The sequence below is a fragment of the Meriones unguiculatus genome, chromosome 9, assembly GCF_030254825.1.
Source record: "Meriones unguiculatus strain TT.TT164.6M chromosome 9, Bangor_MerUng_6.1, whole genome shotgun sequence".
Lineage (NCBI taxonomy): Eukaryota > Metazoa > Chordata > Mammalia > Rodentia > Muridae > Meriones > Meriones unguiculatus.
In genome coordinates this window covers 62,483,111-62,497,023 of record NC_083357.1, presented here as the reverse complement: position 1 = coordinate 62,497,023, position 13,913 = coordinate 62,483,111, and the positions used below count along the sequence as shown (strand labels likewise).

Below are 13,913 nucleotides of genomic sequence, written 5' to 3'. Positions count from 1 at the left end.
TGATTTCCCCACAGTGATAAATCATAACCCAAAACTGTTAGCTAAATAAGCCTTTTCCCCATAAGTTGCTTTTGTCAGAGTATTTTAACACTGTATCAGAAAAACAAAAAAAGAGACAGAAATTGGTAGCGAGGTGTGTTTTTGCTGCTCTTATAAGCCAGACTGTGTGGCTCCTAGGGCCTTTGGAACTGTTTTGTGGGAAGACTATGGAAGACTTTGAAACTTTGTGCTAGAAAAACCATTGAATGCTGTGAGCCCTGACAAGATGGAGTGTTACCTGGAATTGTGAGTCAAATAAATGCTTTCTTCTTTAAATTGCCTTTGTGAGGGTATTTTTATCACAACAGTAGTGAAAGAAACTAATATGGCTCTTGATTTATACTTTATATTTATGAGTGAACACCAACCCTGTGAGATAAACAGCATATCCCATTTTACAGATGGAGAAAATGAGGCTTAGAGAGACTAACTCACCCACAGTCATGCCACTTAGCAAAAGAACCCAATTTCATCTCCATGTATGGCATATTCTTTCTACTTCTTTCCAAATGAAATCCCCAGATGTTTCCTTGGTGGAATGAAATTACTTAAAATCTCTCTTGTGGAAATGTGTAGTTTTGCACATCCAAACCAAATAGATGCTATAGAACAAACTGGGAGAGTCTGCTGGAATTTGAAAGCAGTTATTGAAGACAGTTGGCAAGGAAACCACTTTAAGTTCTCTTTTGTAACTTCTTCAGTCTTAGTGAATCATATTTTCCAAAGTTCAAAGAAGACAATGAGAGAGTAAACAAGAATTACTGGCTTAAACTTTGGATTCATAAACGGAATGGCTTACCTTTGGTATTCTATTTAATGTCACTTTAATCACAGTTGTGGCCTCCAGAAAAGGGGAAAGAGAGGCACGAACACATCCAAGAGAAGCCCAGGGGAGCCTGCAGAGTCAGGATTTCACCTGGACTGTGCTTATGCAAGTGTGTGCATTTGCAGCTGAGGGCCAGATAACCTCTGGCGTGGCTCCTCAGGTGTAATCTACCTTGTTTCTTGACACAGGGTCTCCCACCTGCAGAGGGCTTAGCAATCTGGCTAGGCTGGCTAGTCAGTGAACTTTGGACATCCCTTCATCTTTGCCTCTAAGGATTGCAAGTACATGCCCCTAGTCCTGGCTCATCCCACCCCCTCTCAGCCCTATGGGTTCTAGGGATTGAATTGAGGGGTTCATTCTTGCATGACAAGCATTTTATCAATGAATTATTTTCCTATCCCCCGGCCTAGTATACTCTTTAACAATGCTGTCATTCAAATTCTCATTTCATACACAGGAAGACAGAAACTCTAAAAGATTGACTGTTACAGTTGAAACCGAACTGAACCTTGGCTTCTTCCATTCTTTCTGCCACACCATCCCAGAATCACTTGGCATACATTTTTTTCTCTCCTCCTATTTGATTTAGCAAGGCAAAAAGAAACATTAAAGAAAAGAAAAAGACAGGATACTAAGAGTAAAGTGATCCTGAAAAGAGGTGAAGAAGGTAATTGCCTTCTGGAGGCTGGAATTAGCTGCGGGTCTTATCTAAGGCAATTAGAGAGTATAAGCAGGTAATTAAAGGCTCAACAGATTTCTGAAATCCCCAGCCCAGACAAGGCCTGGAAAGCAAGGACTAACTTCCAAGGAAAAGTCCGATAGAGACGAAGGTGTGTGTTTTATACTCAACCTGGTGGAAAGGAAAGATCAAAATGAGATGTCAGCTGGTGGGTTGGTGGCCAGGCACAGGGGCACAGGGGCACAGGGGCACAGATAGAGAGATGGCTCAGTGGTTAAGAGCACTGGCTGCTCTTCCGGAACCCAGGACCCGGAGCCCCAGCTCCACGGAACAGTTAACAACTACCTGCAACTCCAGTTCCAGACGGTGTGACACCTCCTTCTGGCCTCTGTGGGCACTGCACAATATGGAGCACCAACATACATGCAGGCAAAACACACAAACTGATGAAAATAAATAAAATCTCTCTCTCCTTCTGTACCTATCTCTGAACATAGAGATGGAAGGAGGTTCATACCCCAATACTAGCAAACATATGTACTTTAAATGGGATGAGGGGTCAACCTTGACCTTTCTCAACTTCCCTCTCTTCCCCCTCTCACCTTTCTATTCCCTGGCCTCATCCTTCCTTTCCTTCCCGTCCCCTTTCTTCCTTTCCCGTCCTCTCTCCCCTTTCCCTTCCCTTCCCCAGACAGAAGTAACAAACCACAGCTTCTTTCCCTGATCTCAAGTACTGTATAGGCTTAGGTTATCCTTCCTCTGCATCCTGGTGTCTGTTACGACCATGGCCCTGGAGTACCATTCCTCTCTACAAACTTATCAACTCCTCTCTGCAGGGGAGACAACTCCCTCCGTCCCTAAATGGCTTTTGGAGGCCAACTATCAAGATGTGGGGGAAAAAAATGGTGTGTGTGTGTGTGTGTGTGTTTTGATACCAGACTTTAAAAAAAAACCAAAGCTTTGACATTTAAAGAGGACAAGGGCATTGTGGTGTTTGTGCTTCTCCCTTGTTCTGTTTGGTGTGGAATACCGTCATAACTAATAGCAATGCGGATTTCTTCATATGTATGAAAACTTCCCAGGAAGGCTTGGAAATTTTGAAGCATCCCCAATCAGATCTAAGCTTGATTCCCATCCTCTAACAGATGTTAGAGAATCGGCTACATCTCAGGCAGCCCCTGGGGACCTCACAGAGAAAGCCGACTTCCAAACCATACCTGTTAAGCAGGAATTGGGCAAGCTCACAGCGCTCCGTGTGAAAATTAGAAGCTGGTGCCCCGGGGATGTTTCTCTTTAGACAGAGCCCCATCTCAGCTCGCTCTGAGGAGTGACAGGCAGAAGAGAAGCGAGGCTCCCCAGCTGCAGCGAGGACCCTAGAGTAGGCTATGGAGTGCTCGTTGTATTCTTTCGTAGTTCTTGTGTGCTTCCTTCTCCCCAGACCTTCCCATTTAACAACACCTTACCTTCTCCAACTATCACACATCCGTCTCCCACAGGAGGAACAAGTCCAAAATTACTGTAGTCCTCTGGTTAGTTGATGGAGGCACACCACATTCATCTGTGCTGTTAGCACCAGCTGCCCCCCCCCCACATACATTTCTCTTCCCTCACAAACCTGTTGAAAGGATCCTAGAACTTTCTATCAAAGTTCTTCCTTGGAATCACTTGGGATGTGTTCCCATGTGTCACAGTGTCCCCCTCTTTAGGAGGGATACCATCACCAGCGGCCACTTTCTCCCCTCTGCAGGCTCCCCACGGCATCTCTTCACTATCACAGGGGTCCTGCATCACCTGCCTGGCTTTTCCTTCCCAGGACTGGAGCCTATAGTCAGGGCAAACCACCACTCTATAGAGAGGGGTCCCGAACCATCATTTTGCAGCCTCAACAGCCAGGCTTGTCACAGGCCAGCATATCACAGGCATGAGTCAAAGACCACAACATTGTTGGGGGGGGGGTTGGCAAATTATACTCCATGTTCTTTGTCAGAACTACCAAACGTATATAGTAATTAGTACACTTACAAAGCCAAAACAAGTAGATATAACAATCCCATATTTAGTAACAGCTAATTGTTCTCTATCATTAATTCATCTGGGTTTCCCTCTTAGCCCTAATTAGCACAATTTCTTCATGGCTATTTATGTATTTATTTACCTATGCTTTTAAGGCAATGTCTTATAGCTAGTTCTGGCTAGTCTGAAACTCACTTTGTAGACCAGACTGGCCTCAAACTTACAGAGATTCATCCGGCCCCTGACTCTTGAGTGCTGGGATTAAAGGCATCCACAGATGCTTTTTAATGTCTTCTTCATTAGTGGATGGGGCATAGGATCTCACATAGCTCAGACTGGCCTTGAACTTGCTATGTAGCCAAGGATAACCTTGAAGTTCTGATCCTCCTGCCTCCACCTCCCCAGGGCTGGGTTTACAGGTGGGAGCCACCATAACCAGGTTGTGCAATGCTGGGGAATGAACCACGACTTCATGCATGACAGGTAAACACTGCAACCAGCTGAGTTACATCTCCAACCTCCACTTCTGAATTCTAACAAATACTTTAACAAATCTTTGATAGATGGCTAATGTCAAAGCCACAGATTTTTGTGCTTTTTAAGTAAGAGAAACATTCAATTTCATTGATTTTTTTTTTAAAGCATGCATGGCCACCAACTCTTACTATCTATAGATTCATAGTCAGTCTCTCTCTGTGTGTTTCTTTCTCTCCCTCTCCCTCTCTTCTCATCCCCTCCCTCTATCTCTATCTCTCTGGTATTTTGAGTCCAGTCTCAGACTCAGGCTGGTTGAGTGCTGGAATTGAGCAGGCCACTACATCTGACCCAGCTTCTGATGGAAACGAGGCAGAATAGCTCATATTGGCCTGTGTGGTGAGGCTCATACTGGCTGTGGTTTGTTTGTTTTGTTAGCAAGCAGCAGATTCGTGGACAGCGTTACTGCTTTGGTTCAAGCTTCACAGCCGGCAAGTGTCTACAGGAACCTCCCTGAGAGCAGCAGAACTGGTCTGCAGCACACCCGCAGGTCTAGTTTAAGAAGCTCATCCCTCACTCCCTCTCTCCCTTAACATAACCCTTGAAAATGCATTTCAGCAGAAAGGAGCAGGTTCTCAAGCAGAGCTGTGAAAAAGATTTACTCCCAAGTGGGTGCGGATTATCCCGTCAATTGATATCCATTCTCTATTAATTTTCCTGGAGTGTGTCCTCCGCTTTTCTCTCAATTCTTATTACATTACATGCACTTTTAATTCCACCAGTATTCATCCTTACTTTACTCCAAAACCTCTCATAATATGATAAAAAGGGGTCCCCTGTGGTCCAAATCACAAATTTGGGAAAGTCTGCTACAAATTAATTGTGTTCACTACTCACAGTTACTGACATTATTGCATTGCTGATTAACTGCTTTTTGACTGGAGACAGAAAAAAATTTAATTCAGTCATTTTGGAATCACTTCTATCCATTTCTTTTTGAGTCCAGGCTGGCTTCGAGCTTGCTAGGTAGCCAAAGATGACCTGAAACTTCTGCTCCTTCTGCCTCTATCTCCCAAGAGCTGAGATTCTGGGCGTGTGCCACTGTGAGGTGTTTGCTGCGATGGGGAGGGAAGCCAGGACTTTGTGTATGCTGGCAATTGCTCTAGCAACTGAGCAGCCTCTCCAGGCCCAGAAAACAAGGTTTAAACAACCACTTGATGATTCTGATTTAGCAAACGAATTCAATTTCACAAACAGGATTAGGGATCAGGGTAATTTCCTGATGACGGGAGGGGTGTTTTGCAAGCAGACTTACCAGGGACCGTGCTTTCCTGAGCCTGGCTCTCCCCTGAAGCTGATTTTTCTTATCTCGCAACTGCCGCTTGAAGTCTGGGTTCACTTCGTTTCTTTTTCTTCTTCTGCAAAATTGCAAAGTAATGGGAACATTATAACTGATCACTTTAAGTCTTTGGCAGTTCACATAGTTATTTTTCATTTTTTGACTTTTGTTGGTGCGGTGATTTAAAGACCGCCTGCACACCACTGGAAATAAATCAAATGTCTGTCTACAGATTGCTGGTTCAATTAACCCTGGCATAGGAACACAATGGAGAGCTATGAGCTGTAAAAAGGAAGGCAGAGTATTTCTATAGACAACTGCAGAATGAGCCTCAGGATACAATGACACATGAGAAAGGAAATCAGGAGAGGAAAGGCAGACATACCGTATGCTGCCATTCGTCTTGGGAGACTTCTGAAAACATAACATGTCTACTGTTGGCTAGAACTTTTAAAAACATTATTTTTATTTTACGTGCACGAGTGTTCTGCCTACACATATATATGAGCAGTGCCTCTGGAGGCCAGAAGAGAGTGTCAGATCCCCTGGAGTTACAGGCAGTTATGAGCTGCCATGTGGGGGTGCTAGGAACTAAACTCAGGTCTTCTGCAAAAGCAGTAGACCCCGTACTTCCTATTTTTTTAAAAGGTTTATTTATGTACATAGGTGTTTTGTCTGCATGTACATTTGCACAGCGGAAGAGAGTATTGGATCTAATGGAAGTAGAGTTATCGATGCTGTGAGCCACCATGTGGGTGCTAGGATTTGAACTCAGGACCTCAGGAAGAGCAGTCAGTGCTCTTAACTGCTGAGACATCCCTCCAGCCCACCCCTGTACTTTCTGTTTGTTAAATCTTATTATTACTTTTGTTTGTGCTATTTATTTACTTATGTATTTATTTTATGTGTATGGGTACTTTGTCTGCATCTGCATACCAGAAGACAGCATCAGACAGCTGGGAGCTGCCATGTGGGTGCTGGGAACTGAACCCAGGACCTTTGGAAGAACAGCGTGTACTCTTAACCACTGAGCCATCTCTCCAGTCCTATCTATTTATTTTTGAGACAGGGTCTTACATATAACCCTTACTGGCTGCTCCTGAAACTTGCAGTGTAGGCCAAGCTGCCCTAAAACTCCTGCTGTTCATCCTGCCTCTGCCTCCTAAGCTTTTGGGTCACAGGCATGCACCACCCTATTCAACTCCTTGAACTTTTTAAAAAGGAAGAATTATACAAAAAATTGAGAAATCATTATCAGCAAGTAAGATTCCCATATTAATCCACCAGAAACAATTTGGGGACTTAGGGGCAAAAGCTTGACTCCCAAAAACATAATCTTCTTTTGTATACTTGACTTTGGAATGATCTAGAATGTTCTCCAGAGTATGAGTGTGAGAAAGAGAAGAAATAACAAAATGCAAAATGAAAAAGTTCGATCTTGACCGTAAAGTTGGTGGCACTGCCTACATGCAGTACAGTTTTTTCTCTTGCCTTTAACACCATTATATGTCTGAATAGTCTTTGTCTGTTTTTTTACAGGGTCTATTTATGTAGTCCTGGCTGGCCTGGGACTCACTACGTAGACCAGGCTGGCTTCAAACTCACAGGAATCCATCTGCCTCTCTCTACAGCTCTGCCTCTGAGTATTAGGATTAAAGATATGCACCAGCATGCCCAGCCTCTCTGAATATTCTTTAGCAGAGTATCTCCCAAAGATAAAAGTAAAGACCAATAAGAGAAGGCAGAGGCCATCAATCCTCAGCCCAGAGGAAAGTCCCGCCTGCCGCCTACTTTGGTTAATAAAGCTGTATCAGAAAACAGTGATTTGGATGTGTGTCTATTGTCTAGGCTATTTTTCAGACTATGCTATCAGAGCTGAGCCGTTGTACCACAAAGTTCATGTCTTACAAAGTCCAAAATATCTCCCATCTGGCCCTTTATAATAACTTCGTCTAAAAGAGTGCATTAGGTAATGAGCTTCCATGGTTACCAACAACACAGAAAGAACCAGAAATGGAGGTGCATGTCTTTGTTCACATATTCTAGAGCCTCTAGTTCTGACTGTCAGCGTGGCCAGGGACAGAGGACAGGGGACACGAGAAGATGCACATTGGTAGGGGCACTCCACAGAATTCAGAATATGAGAAGCATGACACATGCCCGATCTCTACAACAAATTGCAAGAGGCGGGTGGGGTAAGAAGGAGGGCGAAGAACAACAGAAGAGGTGGAGGTCGACCAGAAGGTTAACTCACAGTTCAGAACAAGAAGGGACACCTGAGGCAAATACGACATGTACTTTAGATCTTAGCTGGAACCTGATTAAACAAAGCATTCATAAACAGTCAAGCATCTGTGTGACAGTCAAAGGACCTGGAACACTGATGATCTGTCATTGTATTAAGTTACTCATTGAGTTACAGGAAGATGGCTGTCAGCTTATGATTTTATAAAGGGTCCTTACCTTTTAAGAATACAGGTTGAAGTATATGACATGAAGTAAGTCATATGTGAAATGATATGACATTATTTTTAAAAAATAATTTAGAAGCTGGCAGTGATGGTACACACCTTTAATCCCAACACTTGGGAAGCAGACAAAGGCAGATTTCTGTGAGTTCAAGGCCAGCCTGGGCTACAGAGTGAGTTCCAGGACAGCCAGGGCTACATAGCAAAACCCTGTCTTGAAAAAAGACCAAACAAAAATAGGACTGGAGAGATGGCTCTGTGGTTAAGAGCACTGTCTGCTCTTCCAAAGGACCTGGGTTCAATTCCCAGCACCCACATGGCAGCTCATAACTCTAGTTCCACAGATTCTGATACTTTCCTACCAATGCACAGAGAAAAAAAATGAAATAAATTATTTTTTAAATATAATAAAAATAACTATGTAGGGGATCCAGACTGTGATGAATGTTTGTGGTCTCCACATTGGGAAGGTTGAGGCATGAGGACTGGGAATTTGAAGCTACCTTGGGCTACAGAGTAAGACCCTCTCTTAATCGTAGCAGCATCATCATATAGGGGAGGGGAAGAACAGGTAAGAAATAATGACTCAAGATTGGCTATGGGTTAAAAACTGTTAACAACTGATATTAGCCACAAAGGGTTAATTTTGCTTTTCTGTCATCTATCTATCCATCTATCCATCCATCCATCTGTATCATCTATTTGAACATCTGCCATAAGAAGCTTTTTATTTAGAAAGAATGTGTCTGCCCAAATATTACTTGCCACGTCATTTTCCAGACGTCTCCCAAGTTTTACTTGTGGAGTCTCAAGCAGAAGAGCTAGAAGACTGGGGCAGGGATCTGAGCCATAAGAAGATATTAACAGCCCTTGGCGGTTCTGGGCTTCACTTCACACCTTCACAGGTACGGGATTGGGTTTTAGGGTGGCGCTAGTTCTTTGCTTAGTTACCGAAAAGACACACCCGGCTTAATACTTCAACACTCCTCCCCTAAGATGAAGACACTTGTCTGCCCGGTCACACTAGCACCAATATGTCTTAGGAAATAAACATTATTTAATATCATTTAGTACACAAGCCAGACACAAATTCCTGCAGTTGTTCTAAGAATACTTTTTGATGCTTCTTTTTTCCTTCCCTCCCTCTTCTCTCCCTCTCCCAGTAGCCTCCAGATTCAGGCTACATTTGGTTATAGGACCCTACTTCCTCCCCTCTCCTCCCCTCAGTACCTAGATTTATTTTAGGAAGTCAGAATCTACGACATCCCAGCGAATTTAGCACAGCTGGCTTCCCTTCACTGTTCCCTTATAGTATCTTTTATTTGTTTCTTTGTTACTTATGCTCTACAAAAATAGACAGTTCCCCCAGAGACACGATTAGTTTCCAATCAAAGACTTTGGGCAAGAAGGTTTGTATTTAGTCTTGTAATCTATCAGGACAGTTGATGATCAGGGGTTTCCGGCTATTAGTGATGATAACGTTGATCACATAACTAATGAGCTGACTGTTGGCTCTCTCAGCTGTGTTGATACATTTTTTTTAATCCTCCCAATTAGTGTGTAATTTTTGTAATGCTATTTTGGCACCCTGAGAACTTTTAAGTTCCAAACTTTCAGCAGGCCTGGTACCTCACACCTGTAACTCCAGCACTGGGAGGGGGCGGGGGTGCAAAACAAGAGAACTGTGTCCAGTTTGAGACCGGCCTGCTCTACATGGTGAGTTCAAGAACAGCCTATTCAGGGCACAGCATGGGGCTTTGCCTCAAAAAACGAAACATGAAAACCAGCAAAAACACAACAAACAAATCCAAGTTCTTGCTAATTTTTAAATGTTTGCCTTCCTCTCTGTCAGGTGTCCATCTGGCTTGTCTTTCCGTTTCTGGTATGCTTGCAATCCTCTTCGTGCCCCAAGGAGAGCTAGCTACACACTGTGGACCCTGTGTGCCCAGCCTCATCCCCCAGTCTCTTGATTTCAAGGGCAGGACTAGAAGGTAACTTCCAGACAATGGCTAAACTGCTTTAAATTAGCTTTGTCTGGCTGACTTTGTCACACTATCCAGATTGGCCACCTGTAGGAAAAATGAGCAGCCACCAAATTATAAATTGATGGGGAGCCACCAAATTATAATTATAATTCAATATAGAGAAACAGGAGAGCCAGGCATGGTGGCACACATTTATAATCCCAGCACTCAGGGTTCTGAGGCAGGAGGAGCACAGGTTCAAGACAAGCCTGGGCTACAAAAGGAGACTCTATCACCACAAACAAACCAGCCTATAGAAGGCAGGAAAGTCGAGAGATTAACGGCACAGTAATGAACCATACTCTCTCCATCTCATTTCGATAACTGATGATATTTACTCTACATACCTTAATTTTTTCTTTATTATAGAGCACTTATTGAATTTTTTGTTTTTGAGACAAGATAGCTCCATGTACACCAGGCTGGCCTTGAATGTGCTGTGCTCCTACCTCAGTCTTCTCAGTGCCAAGATCGCAGGTACGTATCACCAATATTTCAACTATCATTTTTCCTTTTGAGACAGGGTCTCATTAACTAGCTTGCTACCTTGAGTTTGGTCTGACCTTTGACAAGTCCATCCCTACTTAGCCTAGTTTTGCTGGCCATGAGTTCAACAGAAAAGTCAGTAGCTCTTTTACTACCTTATACTCTCCATGGGAGGATCACAGTCCCTCCCTCCTTTGTCTTCCTACTCACTAGTAAAGGAAGAAAATATTAAAAAAGGAAAAGGAAAAAAAAAGCTAGAATGTACCACATAGTGCTGGCTTGAAAATGGTATTAAAATATTAAAAGACGGGGAGACAGAGGCAGGCGGATCTCTGTGAGTTTGAGGCCAGCTTGGTCTACAAAGTGAGTCCTACACAGAGAAACCCTGTCCTGGAAAAATAAAATAAAAGAAGAAAATATTAAAAGATAGCTGGGGCTGGAGAGATGGCTTATCAGTTAAGAGCTCTTCCCGCTCTTTCACAGGACGTGAGTTCAGTTCCCAGTATCCAGACTGGACAGCACTCAGCAACCACTTGCAACGCCAGTTCAAAGGCCAGACAGCCACCCCGCTCCCAACACACACATGCACACACAACATATACACATAAATAAGTAATGAAATAAAACATTTAAATGGATAAACGCTAAGCAATGGGCCGGCCAGATGGCTCAGTGGGTAGCAGCCCTTGCTACACATGTAACACCTGATGATCTGAGTTTGATCCTCTAAACCCAGGGTGGAAGGAGACAATCAACTCCTAAAAGTTGTTCTCTGACCCCCATGCACATGTGTCGTGACATGCACACACACGCAGTAGTCACGGTGTTTAAAATGTTAAGTGGGTTGTACCGCTGACTCGTAGCTGTAAGGAGCAGATGACGGGGAAGAGGGCAAACTTGTTAATAGTTAGTCCGCATCCACCTATTGAAACAGATAGGCTGAGAGGGGCACGGAACTTCTCACCCTTTCCAGAGGTGCTCAGGGTCACAGTTGTCTAGGTAGTTAAAGCGGATGATGTCAGTGGGGTGCTTATCTGACGACCGCCATGGTGGAAGCTCTTTCTCCCCTGGGTTATTCTTCTTTCTCAAAGAGGAGGAGGACCGCAAAGCTAAGGAAGGGGACTGCTTTTCCTCTGGAGAACTGCCAGGAACTGGCTGAACATCAGCAATCATGAAGCCATCCTTTGGAGGTGTCTAGAGGAAGAAAAGGTATTACTTCTACTCCCAGAGTGCCAGAATAACAACACCAGTAGACAAAGAACACGAGAACCTTAACCGTCTTCCCCGTCATCCTCACCCTCGTCATCACTACGGCAATGGCGATGGAGATAATGGTGGTGAGGATCACTGCCACTGTCCCAGGATGTGACAGTACTTGGATGTGCACAGAAGTTTCTTTGCATTTTCTTATTCCACCTTCATAATAATTTATTTATTATTTATGTATACTGGGTCTTGTGTAGCCCAGGCTCACCTGAAACTCCCTGCATAGCCCAATATGACCTCGTATTCCTGCTCTTCCTGCCTCTGCCTCCTGACTGCTCAGATTACAGGCCTGCATGTAACATCAGGCCTGATTTATCTAGTGCTGAGGAGGAGTGAGTGTAGGGCTTCATGACTGACAGGCAAACACTCTACCAGTTGAGCTGTATTACCGGCCTTACTTCTGTCTTGAAAGACAGTCCTTAGTCCATGACCCAGGCTGGCCTAGAACTAGGTAACTAGCACTCACTGTAGTCCTTCCCCAGCCCCAGAAGCGCTTAGATTGTAGCTGTGAGCACCTTTCCTGCCTTTCACATCATTGCTCTAGTTTGCAGAGGCAGAAACTCAAGCTAGAAGAAACTGCTCAATTGCTCACAAGGAGATAAGTAGAATTTGAATTTGAACCCAAAATTCAAATTCAAGTTTGTGGTGCTTCAAGTCCACACATCAAACTTCCTTATCTGATCCCGTCGTTCTGCTTACCCCCCATTATCTACCTGTCACACTGCAGTTAGTATATTCACAAAAAGGGCGCACACACTCCACACCCCCCCGACACAGAAAGGGTCCTAGCCTTAATGACCTAACAGACAGACAAGTTCAAGTTGCCCTGACTGTGGCCATGTCAATTATCCGAAGCCAAGCAACTCCCTAAGAGTAATTCTATTTCATTTCCAGGATTAGAAGTCTGTCTTTTGTGTGCTCAGTTCATAAAGTGTTTTCAGTGTAGGTTTAGCCTAAGGGAAGTGGTACTGGTATGTTGGGAAGCCATTAAGAGCTCAATTTTTGTTCATTAAGAGATTAGGGAAGCTTTGCTTGGTAAATTGGCTTGCTTCAATTGTGAGTTAAAAAAAAAAAATCAAGAATTTCCCCAGGTGAGACTGGAGTGTAGCTCTCTGGTAGAGTCTTTCCTAGGGTCTTCTATCCCACACCCAGTGCCACCACCAAAAATAAAGAAGGAAAGAAGGGAGGGAGGGGGAGAGAAGAGAAGAAGGAAGGAGGGAGAAGCAACCTTAGTTCCCCGAGCATGACAAGATAGTTACTCATCGTCTGAGCCACTCCTCGTTTATTGTAGTCACCTCTACTCCAGGATTATCCTCAGCATTACAGCGTTCATTTGAGTGTGTCGTGGCTGCTAGACTGAACTCTGTGGAGACCTGGTTAGGATCCCTGCACTCTTAGCACCCAGCACATGACAGTGTTGGGCAAGTGTTTATTAGCTTGGTTATGGCTGTATCCGTTTGCTGCCTACTGCTATGATAAACTCTATGACCAAAAGCAACTTGGGGCGGAAAGGGTTTATTTCATGCTACAGGTTTACAGACCGTCATCAAGGGAAGTCAGGGAAGGAACGTGAAGCAGAAACCATGGGGGAATGCTGCTTGCTGGCTTGCTTCCAGGATCATGCTCAGTTACTTTTCTTATACAGCTCAGGACCACCTGCCTAGGGTCAGCACCGCCCACAGTGGACTGGGCCCTCCCACATGGATTCACAATCACGACAATGCCTTACAACAGGCTGCTCACAGGCATGTTGACAGTCAAGATTACCCATCACTGTAGCCCAGTAGCCAACTATACAAATATTAAGAAGACACTTAATATTTGTATAATTCTGTATGTTATACAGGTCTTATCTAGAATGGACATTCATTTCTATTAGCTTATTTAGAAATAAACCCTTGTCTTTTTGCTGAAGGAGTTCTACTTTAATCCTTGCAATGGCTGGTGTTGTCAATGTGACAGGCTCTAGACTCACTTAGGAGACAAACCTCTGAGCATGTCTGTGAGGGAGTTTCCAGACTGAGTTAACTGGAGTGAGAAGAGCCACCCTAATTGGGGCAGCAGCATCTCGTGCACTGAGGTTCCAGACTGCATAGAGAGGAGACAGTACACTGGACACGAGCATTCAACTCTCAGCTTCCTGACTGGATGCAACGTGACAGCCACCTTGAGACTTCCCAACATTGTTGACTGTACCCTAGAACTGTGGGCCAAAACAAACCTTTCTTTCTCTGAGTTGCTTTTGGCAGGTATTCTGTCGCAGCAACAAAAAGCAAAAACAATGCACCACTATTGGAAA

General features: G+C 44.0%; 1 protein-coding gene across 3 annotated transcripts in view; it reads right to left on the bottom strand.

Moving 5' to 3' along the window:
• The window catches only part of Fbxo16 (F-box protein 16), a 46,517-nt gene that overhangs the window by 10,238 nt on the left and 22,366 nt on the right, over positions 1-13,913 (bottom strand). For all 3 annotated transcript variants that reach the window (XM_060391338.1, XM_060391337.1, XM_060391336.1), the window contains 2 exons: positions 11,313-11,542; positions 5,347-5,449 (listed from right to left, as the gene is read on the bottom strand). In XM_060391338.1, the coding sequence (XP_060247321.1) occupies positions 5,347-5,449; positions 11,313-11,542 (333 nt within the window). The remainder of the gene's footprint in view (positions 1-5,346; positions 5,450-11,312; positions 11,543-13,913) is intronic.